Raw genomic sequence first — 18,904 nt, forward strand, 5'->3', positions numbered from 1 at the left:
GGTGCATTCAGTGAGATAGAGCAGTGGACTGTCAGTGAGACAGAGCATGTGGTAGTCAGTGAGATAGAGCAGGGAACTGTCTGTGAGATAGACAGTGGGCAATCAGTGAGATAGAAGAGGGGGAAGTCAGTGAGACAGAGCAGTGGACTGTCAGTGAGATAGAGCATGGGACAGTCAGTGAGATAGAGCATGGGGTAGTCAGTGAGATACAACATTGGTCAGTCAGTGAGATAGAGCATGGGGCAGTCTGTGAGATAGAGCAGGGGGGTGTCAGTGAGATAGAGCAGTGGACTGTCAGTGAGATAGAGCAGGGGGCAGTCAGTGAGACAGAGCATGTGGTAGTCAGTGAGATAGAGCAGGGGGCAGTCAGTGAGGTAGAGCTGTGGACTGTCAGTGAGATAGAGCAGGGGGCAGTCAGTGAGATAGAGCAATGGACTGTCAGTGGGATAGAGCAGGGGGCAGTCAGTGAGATAGAGCAGTGGACTGTCAGTGAGACAGAGCATGTGGTAGTCAATGAGATAGAGCAATGGTCTGTCAGTGAGATAGAGCAGGGGGCTGTCAGTGAGATTGAGCAGTGGACTGTCAGTGAGATAGACCAGGGGGCAGTTAGTGAGATAGAGCAGTGGACTGTCAGTGATATAGAGCAGGGGGCAGTCAGTGAGACAGAGCACGGGGCAGTCAGTGAGATAGACCATGGGGTAGTCAGTGAGATAGAGCATGTGGTAGTCAGTGAGACAGAGCATGTGGTAGTCAGTGAGATAGAGCAGGGGACAGTCAGTGAGACAAAGCATGTGGTAGTCAGTGAGATAGAGCCGGGGACGTTCTGTGAGATAGAGCAGTGGGCAGTCAGTGAGCCAGAGCATGTGGTAGTCATTGAGATAGAGCTGTGGACTGTCAGTGAGATAGAGCAGGGGGCATTCAGTGAGATAGAGCATGGTGCATTCAGTGAGATAGAGCAGTGGACTGTCAGTGAGACAGAGCATGTGGTAGTCAGTGAGATAGAGCAGGGAACTGTCTGTGAGATAGACAGTGGGCAATCAGTGAGATAGAAGAGGGGGAAGTCAGTGAGACAGAGCAGTGGACTGTCAGTGAGATAGAGCATGGGACAGTCAGTGAGATAGAGCAGGGGGCAGTCAGTGAGATAGAGCATGGGGCAGTAAGTATGATAGAGCAGGAGGCAGTCAGTGAGATGGAGCACGGTGCAGTCAGTGAGATACAGCATGGGGTAGTCAGTGATGTAGAGCAGGGGGCAGTCAGTGAGACAGATCACTGAGCCGTCAGTGAGATAGAGCATGGGACAGTCAGTGAGATAGAGCAGGGTGCAGTCAGTGAGATAGAGCACGGGGCAGTCAGTGAGATAGAGCGAGGGCAGTCAGTGAGATAGAGCACGGGGCAGTCAGTGAGATTGAGCATGGGGCAGTCAGTGAGATGGAGCAGGGGACAGTCAGTGAGATGGAGCAGGGGACAGTCAGTGAGATGGAGCAGGGGACAGTCAGTGAGATAGAGCATGGGGCAGTCAGTGAGATTGAGCAGGGGGCAGTGAATGAGATGGAGCAAGGGACAGTCAGTGAGATAGAGCACGGGACTGGCATTGAGATAGAGCAGAGGGCATTCAGTGAGACAGACCACTGGGCCGTCAGTGAGGTAGAGCATGGGGCAGTCAGTGAGATAGAGCAGGGGTCTGTCAGTGAGATGGAGCACGGGGCAGTCAGTGAGATAGAGCATGGGGGCAGTCTGTGAGATAGAGCATGGTGTAGTCAGTGAGATACAACATTGGTCAGTCAGTGAGATAGAGCATGGGGCAGTCTGTGAGATAGAGCAAGGGGCAGTCAGTGAGATAGAGCATGGGCCAGTCAGTGAGATTGAGCATTGGGCAGTCAGTGAGATGGAGCATGGGGCAGTCAGTGAGATGGAGCATGGGGCAGTCAGTGAGATGGAGCATGGGGCAGTGAGTGAGATGGAGCAGGGGACAGTCAGTGATGTAGAGCACGGGACTGGCAGTGAGATAGAGCAGGGGACATTCAGTGAGATATAGCACGGGACTGTCAGTGAGACAGACCACCGGGCCGTCAGTGAGGTAGAGCATGGGGCAGTCAGTGAGATAGAGCAGGGGGCAGTCAGTGAGATAGAGTACGGGGCAGTCAGTGAGATAGAGCATGGGGCAGTCAGTGTGATAGAGCACGGGGTAGTCAGTGAGATACAGCATGTGGCAGTCAGTGAGATAGACAGTGGGCAGTCAGTGAGATAGAAGAGGGGGCAGTCAGTGAGATAGAGCAGTGGACTGTCAGTGAGATAGAGCACGGTGCAGTCAGTGAGATAGACCATGGGGCAGTCAGTGAGATAGAGCAGGTGGTAGTCAGTGAGATAGAGCAGGGTGCAGTCAGTGAGATAGAGCAGGGGCCAGTCAGTGAGATAGAGCAGGGGGCAGTCAGTGACATATAGCGGGGGCAGTCAGTGAGATAGAGCACGGGGCAGCCAGTAAGGTAGGGCGGGGGCAGTCAGTGAGATAGAGAACGGGTCAGTCAGTGAGATAGAGCATGGGGCAGTCAGTGAGATAGAGCGGGAGCACTCAGTGAAATAGAGCACGGGGCAGTAAGTGAGATAGAGCGGGGGCAGTCAGTGAGATAGAGCACGGGTCAGTCAGTGAGATAGAGCATGGGGCAGTCAGTGAGATGGAGCATGGGGCAGTGAGTGAGATGGAGCATGGGGCAGTGAGTGAGATGGAGCAGGGGACTGTCAGTGAGGTAGAGCACGGGACTGGCAGTGAGATAGAGCAGGGGACATTCAGTGAGATAGAGCACGGGACTGTCAGTGAGACAGACCACTGGGCCGTCAGTGAGGTAGAGCATGGGGCAGTCAGTGAGATAGAGCAGGGGGCAGTCAGTGAGATCGAGCACGGGGCAGTCAGTGAGATAGAGCATGGGGCAGTCAGTGTGATAGAGCACGGGGTAGTCAGTGAGATACAGCATGTGGCAGTCAGTGAGATAGACAGTGGGCAGTCAATGAGATAGAAGAGGGGGCAGTCAGTGAGATAGAGCAGTGGACTGTCAGTGAGATAGAGCAGCGGGCAGTCAGTGAGACAGAGCACGGGTCAGTCAGTGAGATAGAGCATTGGCCATCACTGAGATAGAGCATGGGGCAGTGAGTGAGATGGAGCAGGGGACAAAAAGTGAGATAGAGCAATGGGCAGTCAGTGAGATAGAGCACGGGGCAGTCAGTGAGATGGACCATGGGGTAGTCAGTGAGATACAACATTGGTCAGTCAGTGAGATAGAGCATGGGGCAGTCTGTGAGATAGAGCATGGGGCAGTCCGAGAGACAGAGCATTGGGCAGTCAGTGAGATAGAGCATGGGGTAGTCAGTGAGATACAACATTGGTCAGTCAGTGAGATAGAGCATGGGGCAGTCTGTGAGATAGAGCAGGGGGGTGTCAGTGAGATAGAGCAGTGGACTGTCAGTGAGATAGAGCAGGGGGCAGTCAGTGAGACAGAGCATGTGGTAGTCAGTGAGATAGAGCAGTGGACTGTCAGTGAGATAGAGCAGGGGGCAGTCAGTGAGATAGAGCTGTGGACTGTCAGTGAGATAGAGCAGGGGGCAGTCAGTGAGATAGAGCAATGGACTGTCAGTGGGATAGAGCAGGGGGCAGTCAGTGAGATAGAGCAGTGGACTGTCAGTGAGACAGAGCATGTGGTAGTCAATGAGATAGAGCAATGGTCTGTCAGTGAGATAGAGCAGGGGGCTGTCAGTGAGATTGAGCAGTGGACTGTCAGTGAGATAGACCAGGGGGCAGTTAGTGAGATAGAGCAGTGGACTGTCAGTGATATAGAGCAGGGGGCAGTCAGTGAGACAGAGCACGGGGCAGTCAGTGAGATAGACCATGGGGTAGTCAGTGAGATAGAGCATGTGGTAGTCAGTGAGACAGAGCATGTGGTAGTCAGTGAGATAGAGCAGGGGACAGTCAGTGAGACAAAGCATGTGGTAGTCAGTGAGATAGAGCCGGGGACGTTCTGTGAGATAGAGCAGTGGGCAGTCAGTGAGCCAGAGCATGTGGTAGTCATTGAGATAGAGCTGTGGACTGTCAGTGAGATAGAGCAGGGGGCATTCAGTGAGATAGAGCATGGTGCATTCAGTGAGATAGAGCAGTGGACTGTCAGTGAGACAGAGCATGTGGTAGTCAGTGAGATAGAGCAGGGAACTGTCTGTGAGATAGACAGTGGGCAATCAGTGAGATAGAAGAGGGGGAAGTCAGTGAGACAGAGCAGTGGACTGTCAGTGAGATAGAGCATGGGACAGTCAGTGAGATAGAGCAGGGGGCAGTCAGTGAGATAGAGCATGGGGCAGTAAGTATGATAGAGCAGGAGGCAGTCAGTGAGATGGAGCACGGTGCAGTCTGTGAGATACAGCATGGGGTAGTCAGTGATGTAGAGCAGGGGGCAGTCAGTGAGACAGATCACTGAGCCGTCAGTGAGATAGAGCATGGGACAGTCAGTGAGATAGAGCAGGGTGCAGTCAGTGAGATAGAGCACGGGGCAGTCAGTGAGATAGAGCGAGGGCAGTCAGTGAGATTGAGCACGGGGCAGTCAGTGAGATTGAGCATGGGGCAGTCAGTGAGATGGAGCAGGGGACAGTCAGTGAGATGGAGCAGGGGACAGTCAGTGAGATGGAGCAGGGGACAGTCAGTGAGATGGAGCAGGGGACAGTCAGTGAGATAGAGCATGGGGCAGTCAGTGAGATTGAGCAGGGGGCAGTGAATGAGATGGAGCAAGGGACAGTCAGTGAGATAGAGCACGGGACTGGCATTGAGATAGAGCAGAGGGCATTCAGTGAGACAGACCACTGGGCCGTCAGTGAGGTAGAGCATGGGGCAGTCAGTGAGATAGAGCAGGGGTCTGTCAGTGAGATGGAGCACGGGGCAGTCAGTGAGATAGAGCATGGGGGCAGTCTGTGAGATAGAGCATGGTGTAGTCAGTGAGATACAACATTGGTCAGTCAGTGAGATAGAGCATGGGGCAGTCTGTGAGATAGAGCAAGGGGCAGTCAGTGAGATAGAGCATGGGCCAGTCAGTGAGATTGAGCATTGGGCAGTCAGTGAGATGGAGCATGGGGCAGTCAGTGAGATGGAGCATGGGGCAGTCAGTGAGATGGAGCATGGGGCAGTGAGTGAGATGGAGCAGGGGACAGTCAGTGATGTAGAGCACGGGACTGGCAGTGAGATAGAGCAGGGGACATTCAGTGAGATATAGCACGGGACTGTCAGTGAGACAGACCACCGGGCCGTCAGTGAGGTAGAGCATGGGGCAGTCAGTGAGATAGAGCAGGGGGCAGTCAGTGAGATAGAGTACGGGGCAGTCAGTGAGATAGAGCATGGGGCAGTCAGTGTGATAGAGCACGGGGTAGTCAGTGAGATACAGCATGTGGCAGTCAGTGAGATAGACAGTGGGCAGTCAGTGAGATAGAAGAGGGGGCAGTCAGTGAGATAGAGCAGTGGACTGTCAGTGAGATAGAGCAGCGGGCAGTCAGTGAGACAGAGCACGGGGCAGTCAGTGAGATAGAGCATGGGCCATCACTGAGATAGAGCATGGGGCAGTGAGTGAGATGGAGCAGGGGACAATCAGTGAGATAGAGCAATGGGCAGTCAGTGAGATAGAGCACGGGGCAGTCAGTGAGATGGACCATGGGGTAGTCAGTGAGATACAACATTGGTCAGTCAGTGAGATAGAGCATGGGGCAGTCTGTGAGATAGAGCATGGGGCAGTCAGAGAGGTAGAGCATGGGGCAGTCAGTGAGATAGAGCATGGGGTAGTCAGTGAGAAACAACATTGGTCAGTCAGTGAGATAGAGCATGGGGCAGTCTGTGAGATAGAGGAGGGGGGTGTCAGTGAGCTAGAGCAGTGGACTGTCAGTGAGATAGAGAAGGGGGCAGTCAGTGAGATAGAGCTGTGGACTGTCAGTGAGATAGAGCAGGGGGCAGTCAGTGAGATAGAGCAATGGACTCTCAGTGAGATAGAGCCGGGGGCAGTCAGTGAGATATAGCAGTGGACTGTCAGTGAGACAGAGCATGTGGTAGTCAATGAGATAGACAGTGGGCAGTCAGTGAGATAGAAGAGGGGGCAGTCAGTGAGATAGAGCAGTGGACTGTCAGTGAGATAGAGCAGCGGGCAGTCAGTGAGACAGAGCACGGGGCAGTCAGTGAGATAGAGCATGGGCCATCACTGAGATAGAGCATGGGGCAGTGAGTGAGATGGAGCAGGGGACAATCAGTGAGATAGAGCAATGTGCAGTCAGTGAGATAGAGCACGGGGCAGTCAGTGAGATGGACCATGGGGTAGTCAGTGAGATACAACATTGGTCAGTCAGTGAGATAGAGCATGGGGCAGTCTGTGAGATAGAGCACGGGGCAGTCAGTGAGATAGAGCATGGGGGCAGTCTGTGAGATAGAGCATGGTGTAGTCAGTGAGATACAACATTGGTCAGTCAGTGAGATAGAGCATGGGGCAGTCTGTGAGATAGAGCAAGGGGCAGTCAGTGAGATAGAGCATGGGCCAGTCAGTGAGATTGAGCATTGGGCAGTCAGTGAGATGGAGCATGGGGCAGTCAGTGAGATGGAGCATGGGGCAGTCAGTGAGATGGAGCATGGGGCAGTGAGTGAGATGGAGCAGGGGACAGTCAGTGATGTAGAGCACGGGACTGGCAGTGAGATAGAGCAGGGGACATTCAGTGAGATATAGCACGGGACTGTCAGTGAGACAGACCACCGGGCCGTCAGTGAGGTAGAGCATGGGGCAGTCAGTGAGATAGAGCAGGGGGCAGTCAGTGAGATAGAGCAGGGGGCAGTCAGTGAGATAGAGCATGGGGCAGTCAGTGTGATAGAGCACGGGGTAGTCAGTGAGATACAGCATGTGGCAGTCAGTGAGATAGACAGTGAGCAGTCAGTGAGATAGAAGAGGGGGCAGTCAGTGAGATAGAGCAGTGGACTGTCAGTGAGATAGAGCAGCGGGCAGTCAGTGAGACAGAGCACGGGGCATTCAGTGAGATAGAGCATGGGCCATCACTGAGATAGAGCATGGGGCAGTGAGTGAGATGGAGCAGGGGACAATCAGTGAGATAGAGCAATGGGCAGTCAGTGAGATAGAGCACGGGGCAGTCAGTGAGATGGACCATGGGGTAGTCAGTGAGATACAACATTGGTCAGTCAGTGAGATAGAGCATGGGGCAGTCTGTGAGATAGAGCATGGGGCAGTCAGAGAGGTAGAGCATGGGTCAGTCAGTGAGATAGAGCATGGGGTAGTCAGTGAGAAACAACATTGGTCAGTCAGTGAGATAGAGCATGGGGCAGTCTGTGAGATAGAGGAGGGGGGTGTCAGTGAGATAGAGCAGTGGACTGTCAGTGAGATAGAGAAGGGGGCAGTCAGTGAGATAGAGCTGTGGACTGTCAGTGAGATAGAGCAGGGGGCAGTCAGTGAGATAGAGCAATGGACTCTCAGTGAGATAGAGCAGGGGGCAGTCAGTGAGATATGGCAGTGGACTGTCAGTGAGACAGAGCATGTGGTAGTCAATGAGATAGAGCAATGGTCTGTCAGTGAGATACAGCATGTGGCAGTCAGTGAGATAGACAGTGGGCAGTCAGTGAGATAGAAGAGGGGGCAGTCAGTGAGATAGAGCAGTGGACTGTCAGTGAGATAGAGCAGCGGGCAGTCAGTGAGACAGAGCACTGGGCAGTCAGTGAGATAGAGCATGGGCCATCACTGAGATAGAGCATGGGGCAGTGAGTGAGATGGAGCAGGGGACAATCAGTGAGATAGAGCAATGTGCAGTCAGTGAGATAGAGCACGGGGCAGTCAGTGAGATGGACCATGGGGTAGTCAGTGAGATACAACATTGGTCAGTCAGTGAGATAGAGCATGGGGCAGTCTTTGAGATAGAGCATGGGGCTGTCAGAGAGGTAGAGCATGGGGCAGTCAGTGAGATAGAGCATGGGGTAGTCAGTGAGAAACAACATTGGTCAGTCAGTGAGATAGAGCATGAGGCAGTCTGTGAGATAGAGCAGGGGGGCTGTCAGAGAGGTAGAGCATGGGGCAGTCAGTGAGATAGAGCAGGGGACAGTCAGTGAGACAGAGCATGTGGTAGTCAGTGAGATAGAGCCTGGGACTTTCTGTGAGATAGAGCAGTGGGCAGTCAGTGAGCCAGAGCATGTGGTAGTCATTGAGATAGTGCTGTGGACTCTCAGTGAGAAAGAGCAGGGGGCATTCAGTGAGATAGAGCATGGTGCATTCAGTGAGATAGAGCAGTGGACTGTCAGTGAGACAGAGCATGTGGTAGTCAGTGAGATAGAGCAGGGAACTGTCTGTGAGATAGACAGTGGGCAATCAGTGAGTTAGAAGAGGGGGAAGTCAGTGAGACAGAGCAGTGGACTGTCAGTGAGATAGAGCATGGGGCAGTAAGTGTGATAGAGCAGGAGGCAGTCAGTGAGATGGAGCACGGTGCAGTCAGTAAGATAGAGCACTGGGTAGTCAGTGAGATAGAGCAGGGGGCAGACAGTGAGACAGAGCACTAAGCCGTCAGTGAGGTAGAGCATGGGACAGTCAGTGAGATAGAGCATGGGGCAGCCAGTGAGACAGAGCACTGGTCCGTCAGTGAGATAGAGCATGGGGCAGTCAGTGAGATAGAGCATGGGCAGTCAGTGTGATAGAGCAGGAGGCAGTCAGTGAGATGGAGCACGGTGCAGTCAGTGAGATACAGCATGGGGTAGTCAGTGATGTAGAGCAGGGGGCAGTCAGTGAGACAGATCACTGAGCCGTCAGTGAGATAGAGCATGGGACAGTCAGTGAGATAGAGCAGGGTGCAGTCAGTGAGATAGAGCACGGGGCAGTCAGTGAGATAGAGCGAGGGCAGTCAGTGAGACAGAGCACGGGTCAGTCAGTGAGATAGAGCATGGGGCAGTCAGTGAGATAGAGCATGGGGCAGTCAGTGAGATTGAGCATGGGGCAGTCGGTGAGATGGAGCAGGGGACAGTCAGTGAGATGGAGCAGGGGACAGTCAGTGAGATGGAGCAGGGGACAGTCAGTGAGATAGAGCATGGGGCAGTCAGTGAGATTGAGCAGGGGGCAGTGAATGAGATGGAGCAGGGGACAGTCAGTGAGATAGAGCACGGGACTGGCATTGAGATAGAGCAGAGGGCATTCAGTGAGACAGACCACTGGGCCGTCAGTGAGGTAGAGCATGGGGCAGTCAGTGAGATAGAGCAGGGGTCTGTCAGTGAGATGGAGCACGGGGCAGTCAGTGAGATAGAGCATGGGGGCAGTCTGTGAGATAGAGCAAGGGGCAGTCAGTGAGATAGAGCATGGGCCAGTCAGTGAGATTGAGCATTGAGCAGTCAGTGAGATGGAGCATGGGGCAGTCAGTGAGATGGAGCATGGGGCAGTCAGTGAGATGGAGCATGGGGCAGTGAGTGAGATGGAGCAGGGGACAGTCAGTGAGGTAGAGCACGGGACTGGCAGTGAGATAGAGCAGGGGACATTCAGTGAGATATAGCACGGGACTGTCAGTGAGACAGACCACCGGGCCGTCAGTGACGTAGAGCATTGGGCAGTCAGTGAGATAGAGCAGGGGGCAGTCAGTGAGATAGAGTACGGGGCAGTCAGTGAGATAGAGCATGGGGCAGTCAGTGTGATAGAGCACGGGGTAGTCAGTGAGATACAGCATGTGGCAGTCAGTGAGATAGACAGTGGGCAGTCAGTGAGATAGAAGAGGGGGCAGTCAGTGAGATAGAGCAGTGGACTGTCAGTGAGATAGAGCAGCGGGCAGTGAGTGAGATGGAGCACGGGGCAGTCAGTGAGATGGACCATGGGGTAGTCAGTGAGATACAACATTGGTCAGTCAGTGAGATAGAGCATGGGGCAGTCTGTGAGATAGAGCATGGGGCAGTCAGAGAGGTAGAGTATGGGGCAGTCAGTGAGATAGAGCATGGGGTAGTCAGTGAGATGGACCATGGGGTAGTCAGTGAGAAACAACATTGGTCAGTCAGTGAGATAGAGCATGAGGCAGTCTGTGAGATAGAGCAGGGGGGCTGTCAGAGAGGTAGAGCATGGGGCAGTCAGTGAGATAGAGCAGGGGGCAGTCAGTGAGATAGAGCATGGGGCAGTAAGTGTGATAGAGCAGGAGGCAGTCAGTGAGATGGAGCACGGTGCAGTCAGTAAGATAGAGCACTGGGTAGTCAGTGAGATAGAGCAGGGGGCAGACAGTGAGACAGAGCACTGAGCCGTCAGTGAGGTAGAGCATGGGACAGTCAGTGAGATAGAGCATGGGGCAGCCAATGAGACAGAGCACTGGTCCGTCAGTGAGATAGAGCATGGGGCAGTCAGTGAGATAGAGCATGGGCAGTCAGTGTCATAGAGCAGGAGCCAGTCAGTGAGATGGAGCACGGTGCAGTCAGTGAGATACAGCATGGGGTAGTCAGTGATGTAGAGCAGGGGGCAGTCAGTGAGACAGATCACTGAGCCGTCAGTGAGATAGAGCATGGGACAGTCAGTGAGATAGTGCAGGGTGCAGTCAGTGAGATAGAGCACGGGGCAGTCAGTGAGATAGAGCGGGGGCAGTCAGTGAGATAGAGCACGGGTCAGTCAGTGAGATAGAGCATGGGGCATTCAGTGAGATAGAGCATGGGGCAGTCAGTGAGATTGAGCATGCGGCTGTCAGTGAGATGGAGCAGGGGACAATCAGTGAGATGGAGCAGGGGACAGTCAGTGAGATGGAGCAGGGGACAGTCAGTGAGATAGAGCATGGGGCAGTCAGTGAGATTGAGCAGGGGGCAGTGAGTGAGATGGAGCAGGGGACAGTCAGTGAGATAGAGCACGGGACTGGCATTGAGATAGAGCAGAGGGCATTCAGTGAGATAGACCACTGGGCCGTCAGTGAGGTAGAGCATGGGGCAGTCAGTGAGATAGAGCAGGGTGCTGTCAGTGAGATGGAGCACGGGGCAGTCAGTGAGATAGAGCATGGGGCAGTCTGTGAGATAGAGCAAGGGGCAGTCAGTGAGATAGAGCATGGGCCAGTCTGTGAGATAGAGCATGGGCCAGTCTGTGAGATAGAGCATTGGGCAGTCAGTGAGATGGAGCACGGGGCAGTCAGTGAGATAGAGCATGGTGTAGTCAGTGAGATAGAGCACGGGTCAGTCAGTGAGATAGAGCATGGGGCAGTCTGTGAGATAGAGCAAGGGGCAGTCAGTGAGATAGAGCATGGGCCAGTCTGTGAGATAGAGCATGGGGCAGTCAGTGAGATGGAGCATGGGGCAGTCAGTGAGATGGTTCATGGGGCAGTCAGTGAGATAGAGCAAGGGGCAGTCAGTGAAATAGAGCACGGGGTTTTCAGTGAGATAGAGCATGGGGCAGTCAGTGAGATACAATATTGAGCAGTCAATGAGATAGAGCATGGGGAATTCAGTGAGATACAGCACGGTGCAGTCAGTGAGATAGAGCACGGGACTGTCAGTGAGATAGACAGTGGGCAGTCATTGAGATAGAAGAGGGGGCAGTCAGTGAGACAGAGCATGGGGCAGTCAGTGTGATAGAGCAGTGGACTGTCGGTGAGATAGAGCAGGGGGCAGTCAGTGAGATAGAGCAGGGGGCACTCAGTTAGATAGAGCTGTGGACTGTCGGTGAGATAGAGCAGGGGGCAGTCAGTGAGAAGGAGCCGGGGGCAGACAGTGAGATAGCGCAGTGGACTGTCAGTGAGATAGAGCAGGGGGCAGTCAGTGAGATAGAGCAGGGGGCAGTCAGTGAGATAGAGCAGTGGACTGTCGGTGAGATAGAGCAGGGGTCAGTCAGTGAGATAGAGCAGGGGGTAGTCAGTGAGATTGAGCAGTGAACTGTCATTGAGATATAGCATGGGACAGTCAGTGAGATAGAGCAGGGTGCAGTCAGTCAGATAGAGCACGGGGCAGTCAGTGAGATAGAGCGGGGGCAGTCAGTGAGATAGAGCAGTGGGCAGTCAGTGAGATAGAGCGGGAGCAGTCAGTGAGATAGAGCACGGGGCTGTCAGTGAGTTAGAGCATGGGGCAGTCAGTGAGATTGAGCAGGGGGCAGTGAGTGAGATGGAGCAGGGGACAGTCAGTGAGATAGAGCACGGGACTGGCATTCAGATTGAGTAGAGGGCATTCAGTGAGACAGACCACTGGGCCGTCAGTGAGGTAGAGCATGGGGCAGTCAGTGAGATAGAGCAGGGGGCTGTCACTGAGATGGAGCACGGGACAGTCAGTGAGATAGAGCATGTGGCAGTCAGTGAGATAGAGCAGCGGGCAGTCAGTGAGATAGAGCATGGGCAGTCACTGAGATAGAGCATGTGACAGTCAGTGAGATGGAGCATGGGGCAGTCAGTGAGAGAGAGCACGGGGCAGTCAGTGAGATACAACATTGAGCAGTCAGTGAGATAGAGCACGGGGCAGTCAGTGAGATCGAGCACGGGGCAGTCAGTGAGATCGAGCATGGGGCAGTCAGTGAGATACAACATTGAGCAGTCAGTGAGATAGAGCACAGGGCACTCAGTGAGATAGAGCAGCGGGCGGTCAGTGAGAGAGAGCATGGGCCGTCACTGAGATAGAGCATGTGACAGTCAGTGAGATAGAGCATGGGGCAGTCAGTGAGAGAGAGCACGGGGCAGTAAGTGAGATAGAGCACGGGGCCGTCAGTGAGATGGAGCACGGTGCAGTCAGTTAGATAGAGCATGGGGCAGTCAGTGGGATAGAGCACGGGTCAGTCAGTGAGATGGGGCAGTCAGTGAGATAGAGCACGGGGCAGTCAGTGAGATAGAGCATGGGGCAGTCAGTGAGATAGAGCATGGGGCAGTCAGTGAGATAGAGCAGGGGACAGTCAGTGAGATAGAGCACGGGACTGGCAGTGAGATAGAGCAGTGGGCAGTCAGTGAGATAGAGCGGGAGCAGTCAGTGAGATAGAGCACGGGGCTGTCAGTGAGTTAGAGCATGGGGCAGTCAGTGAGATAGAGCACGGGGCAGTAAGTGAGAGAGAGCATGGGTTGTCAGTGAGATACAACATTGAGCAGTCAGTGAGAGAGAGCACGGGTCAGTCAGTGAGATTGAGCACGGGGCAGTCAGTTAGATAGAGGAGGGGGCAGTCAGTGAGGTAGAGCACGGGCAGTCAGTGAGATAGAGCATGGGGCAGTCAGTGAGATAGAACACGGAACTGTCAGTGAGGTAGAGCATGGGCAGTCAGTGAGATGCACGTTTGGCCAGTCAGTGAGATAGAGCATGGGGTAGTCAGTCAGATAGAGCAGGGGACAATCAGTGAGATAGAGCATGAGGCAGTCAGTGAGATAGAGCATGGGACAGTCAGTGAGATAGAGCATGGGGCAGTCAGTGAGATAGAGCACGGGGTATTCAGTGAGATAGAGCATGGGGCAGTCAGTGAGATAGAGCATGGGGCAGTCAGTGAGATACAACATTGAGCAGTCAGTGAGATACAACATTGAGCAGTCAGTGAGATACTGCACGGGGCAGTCAGTGAGATGGAGCACGGTGCTGTCAGTGAGATAGAGCAGGGGGCAGTCAGTGAGATAGAGCACGGGTCAGTCAGTGAGATAGAGCACGGGGTGTCAGTTAGATAGAGCAAGGGGCATTCAGTGAGGTAGAGCACGGGAAGTGAGTGAGAGAGGGCATGGGGCAGTCAGTGAGATAGAGCACGGGCAGTCAGTGAGATAGAGCATGGGGCAGTCAGTGAGATAGAACACGGAACTGTCAGTGAGAAAGAGCATGGGCAAGCAGTGAGACACACGTTTGGCCAGTCAGTGAGATAGAGCATGGGTTTGTCAGTCAGATAGAGAAGGGGGCAATCAGTGAGATAGAGCATGGGGTAGTCAGTGTGATAGAGCATGGGACAGTCAGTGAGATAGAGCATTCGACAGTCAGTGAGATAGAGCATGGGGCAGTCAGTGAGATAGAGCACGGGACAGTCAGTGAGATAGAGCATGGGCAGTCAGTGAGATACACCTTTGGGCAGTCAGTGAGATAGAGCATGGGGCAGTCAGTGCGATCGAGCACGGGGCAGTCAGTGAGATATAGCATGGGGCTTGCAGTGAGATATAACATGAGACAATGAGCTATAGTACGGTGCAACCAGTGAGTTAGAACATGGGGTAGTCAGTGAGATAGAGCACGGGGCAGTCAGTGAGAGAGAGCATGGAGCAGTCTGTGAGGTAGAGCACGGGACAGTCAGTGTGATAGACCAAGGAGCAGACAGTGAGATAGAGCATGGGACAGTCAGTGAGATAGAGCATTCGACAGTCAGTGAGATAGAGCATGGGGCAGTCAGTGAGATAGAGCACGGGACAGTCAGTGAGATAGAGCATGGGCAGTCAGTGAGAGACACCTTTGGGCAGTCAGTGAGATAGAGCATGGGGCAGTCAGTGCGATCGAGCACGGTGCAGTCAGTGAGATATAGCATGGGGCTTGCAGTGAGATATAACATGAGACAATGAGCTATAGTACGGTGCAACCAGTGAGTTAGAACATGGGGTAGTCAGTGAGATAGAGCACGGGGCAGTCAGTGAGAGAGAGCATGGAGCAGTCTGTGAGGTAGAGCACGGGACAGTCAGTGTGATAGACCAAGGAGCAGACAGTGAGATAGAGCATGGGGCAGTCAGTGAGATAGAGCACTGGGCAGTCAGTGAGATAGAGCATGGAGCAATCAGTGAGATAGAACACGGGACAGTCAATGAGATAGAGCACGGTACAGTCGGTGAGATAGAGCATGGAGCAGTCTGTCAGATAGAGCATGGGGCAGTCAGTGACATATCGCATGAAAATGAAATGGAATGAAAATCGCTTATTGTCACAAGTAGGCTTCAAATGGAGTTACTGTGAAAATCCCCTAGTCGCCACATTCCGGCGCCTGTTCGGGGAGGCTGTTATGGGAATCGAACCGTGCTGCTGGCCTGCTCTGGTCTGCTTTCAAAGCCAGCGATTTAGCCCTGAGCTAAACAGCATGTGGTAGTTAGTGAGATATAGCACGGGGCAGGCAATGAGATAGAGCACGGAGTAGTCAGTGAGATAGAGCACTGGGCTGTCAGTGAGATAATGCACTGGGCAGTCCGTGTGATAGAGCATGGGGCAGTCAGTCAGGTGGAGCACAGGGCAATCAGTGAGATAGAGCATGTGACAGACAGTGAGATAGAGAATGGGTTAGTCAGTGAGATAGAGCAGGGGGCAGTTAGTGAGATAGAGCAGGGGGCAGTCAGTGAGATAGAGCACGGGGCCGTCAGTGAGATAGAGCATGTGACAGTCAGTGAGATAGAGCAGGGGGCAGTCAGTGAGATAGAGCAGGGGGCAATCAGTGAGATAGAGCACGGGGCAGTCAGTGAGATAGAGCATGGGGCAGTCAGTGAGATAGAGCATGGTGCAGTCAGTGAGATAGAGCATGGAGAAGTCAGTGAGATAGGGCATGGGGCAGCTTTGCCACCTGAACTCAACCTGCACCATGCTTTGGAGAAACCTTTGACATCTAACCTATACATTCAGCTTCTACACAAATCCAGCATTAACCTGCCCCCTCTCAAGGGACGGTGTATTTGCCAGCCCCCAAAGTCAACGTGTCGGTAAAATTTAAATTATTTTTTAATTGCAATGCACCGCTTTCCAATTTATGCAGAACATACTTCATAGTGAACGAATTCTCGCATTCTAGAGATTCAATACTGACTATTTTATTCAAATATTCTCAAAACACAGCCTCGCGCTGTCAGGTAATGGCGGGAATGAAATGTAAATTGGATTCCTTTCAATTCGCAGAGATTGGCTGTCGAATGCTGACTGAAAATAAAACAGCTCCAATCGAAAACCACCTCTTGTGAACTCGTTATTTAGCGCGCAAAATCATCGATAATAAAATCGATCTAAATGGCAACATCAGGCCAGAATTAAAGGTTAACAATGACAAGAAGAGGAATAGCTCTAAAATCTTGAAAATCGGTCTCATGATATTCTGAGCTGACTAACGCCCAGCACCAAATGAATCCAATAAAATACTTTAAGTTATTGACGGAGCTTCGAAAGAGAAATAAAAAGCTGCACTGTCACCTACAAATACAACACCTGTGGTGGTGGTGGTGGGCCGGGAAAGGGGGGGGGCGGTGCAATCCTGAAACACTGGTAAATATAGCGGCTAACGTTTCTCCAACACAAGAGTGGAGCTCCCTCTGGGCTCACAATGTAATCTGAGATTCAGCCCTGGACAGCTCCCCCGCTCCCTATGGACTCACAATGTAATCTGAGATTCAGCTCTGGACAGCTCCCCTGCTCCCTCTGGCCTCACAATGTAATCTGAGATTCAGCCCTGGGCAGCTCCCCCGCTCCCTCTGGACTCACAATGTTATTTGAAATTCAGCACTGGACAGCTCCCCGCTACCTCTGGACTCACAATGTAATCTGAGCTTCAGTGCTGGACAGCTCCCCGCATGGCATGGGGAAATTACAGCAACCCTGCTCCCGGTTGGAACAGCTCCGAAAACAATTCGGATCCCCAAACACACAGGCTCGAAAACAACACCTGCCAGGATCAACTCACCAAGTCACAAGTACCCGAACGAACCAACTTTCGTAATGCAACTCCAGTGACAACTTTAACTGTCCACCCAAGAGAGCCTGGGACACAGAACCCCCTCACCGTGTTGCCCTCAGGACAGGCAGAACATGGATACCCGACCCTGACACATGCGGAAAAACTTCCATTGGAATGGAAGCCACAAATGGACATTCAATGTGACAAGAGAGAGGTTGAATATTCGGTTCAGTGGCTGAGGTCCACTCCTCCTCCTCCCCCCGCCCCCCCCCCCCCCCCCACCCCCAACCCCAGATGGATGCACAGGGATCACAGTCCCACACATCGCCCAGCCGATTCTAATCGTTGACGGGGCTAAAACTGAGGACTCCAATCGTGCTCTGCAAATCAACACACAAACAGACCTACCATCTATTGTGGCTGGTCGGATCTCACGATAATCTTCGGTCGATTCTCAGAGAAAGAAAACCATTTTAAAATCTTATTTGAAAAAAACCCTCTCGGCGCTGTGGACAGTCAGCTCTCCAGCAGAAGAGACAGTGTAAAAATACCTGGCTCCTTCTATCCGTACCGCCAGATTAAGTGAGATGGTTGATATGATCGTCTGGCGGAGAGCTGGCTGCTGCCCTGGTTGAAACCGGTCACTGTTTCCCTCTAGTGCCAATAGGCTGTCAGAGAACAACTTGCAATCCCAGGCATTGCAAAAGTGATCTTGCTTCCTAATGTTGCACTGAAGAGTGAAGTTTAAAAAAAGCAGATGCGAACCTTCTATTTACTTCGAGCTATATCGTCCTGGACACTTTTACAGACTGAGTTTTTTAAACCATGCTTTGCAATCGATTTGCATATTTTCTGAAAGAGGATTTCAGCTCGATACTTCACATTCTAAGTTTTATAGACTCCGTTATTAACCATATGAGTCATATTAGTGAATGAGCAATACATTCCTACCTAACTACATATATACCCCGTCCTCATCATGAAGACCCTGTGTTATTCTGGAATTCTTTGTGCTTAGTTCAATATTTTAGCTTAAAGGAAGGCGACTAATTTCTCACCCAAACTTGTTGAAATGATTCTCTTTTTCATTAATGTTAAACTCCCGCCCTCCAAATGTGATCGGTTGTAAAAAATGCTACTCACTTTACCTGTCTCAGTTACACTGGGGCTCTGGTCCGAGGAGGGCAGCACAAAGTCCAGGCACTTTTCCTGCTCCAGAATGTTCTTGTCACACAATTCATTGACCAGCCCGATGGCCTTTTGACACAGGATCACATGGTCCTCCCGGTTGGCACTCATCTCCTAAAAGGCATCCTCCCTCCTGCGAAGCAGACAAGAGATTGGGATCTGGGAGGACTCGCTCACCCCAGTGCCGACCACATCTGCACTTGCCTTTGCGAAGCGACCCATGCGAGACCTCCCCTTGCGTCCAGAGACACATTTATGTCAACGATTGGCAGTCCAGCGGCTATTCTGTACGAGCCACTGGTTTCTGTAATCCTACTGGCTTCCTGCTTTTCTGGGAGTGTTTGGAGAGATCTCTTATTTATGTTGCAGACGAGGCGTGGCTCCTTTCACCAGGAACCTCCTAAATTCAATTTTGAATTTTAGGAAAGGTTCTGAATGATGACTAGTCGCCGGAATACGAACTTTTCATTGAATAAACACCTCGCTTCATTGATTTTACAGTAAGGTTGCGTTGTTAGATTTCTATGAATGGTGTGTGTATGTGTATGTGTCGTGTTTGCTTTCCTGACAATCATTCATTGCCGTCCACCGCACTCTGAAGAGGGCACGTCCCGATCCAGAACTGTTGGTTCCACTTTTGCCTGCAACAAGTTGAACAAAAAAGTGAGAAAGTGCAATTTTTATATCGCAACTAAATGCAGCAATACAATCCAAATCGTCCCTTCTGGGTTTGATAGAGATCAATGCAGTGGCTTGTGATGAGCACAGCAGAACCGTCGGTGTGACTCCAGGTTGCCTTTTGCCGATCATTGCCTCCTCTGTCAGCTCCCAATTCATTCATCAGTGTGAGAGCGAGTTAACTATTCAGTTCCACCCCATGACGCTATCCCCAGGAGAAAGATTAAAACTTCACTTTTAAATTCCTAAACTTGCTTTTGTGCCGGGCACCGGAGAATCGCAGGAGCGCCGTCAGACCTGATCTAGGGTTTGACACCCATTCTTCACCCCTGCACTGAGGAGAATCCCGCCCTCGGAGTTCGGCCTCAGATCAGCCATGATCTCATTTAATGGCAGGACAGGCTCGAGGGACTGAATGGCCTAGTCCTGTTCCTATATTCCTAAAATAACTTGTTTCTTCTACACAGTTGTCTTCT

At 52.3% G+C, this 18,904-nt stretch overlaps 1 protein-coding gene across 1 annotated transcript in view; it reads right to left on the reverse strand.

The window, feature by feature from the left end:
- The window catches only part of LOC140393920 (synaptotagmin-6-like), a 760,260-nt gene extending 742,259 nt beyond the window's left edge, over window positions 1-18,001 (reverse strand). The window contains exon 1 of the mRNA XM_072480561.1: window positions 17,711-18,001. Within this exon, the coding sequence (XP_072336662.1) occupies window positions 17,711-17,861 (151 nt within the window). The 5' untranslated portion in view covers window positions 17,862-18,001. The remainder of the gene's footprint in view (window positions 1-17,710) is intronic.
- Window positions 18,002-18,904: the final 903 nt, after the last annotated feature.

The sequence above is a fragment of the Scyliorhinus torazame genome, chromosome 17, assembly GCF_047496885.1.
Source record: "Scyliorhinus torazame isolate Kashiwa2021f chromosome 17, sScyTor2.1, whole genome shotgun sequence".
NCBI classification, from domain to species: Eukaryota; Metazoa; Chordata; class Chondrichthyes; order Carcharhiniformes; family Scyliorhinidae; genus Scyliorhinus; species Scyliorhinus torazame.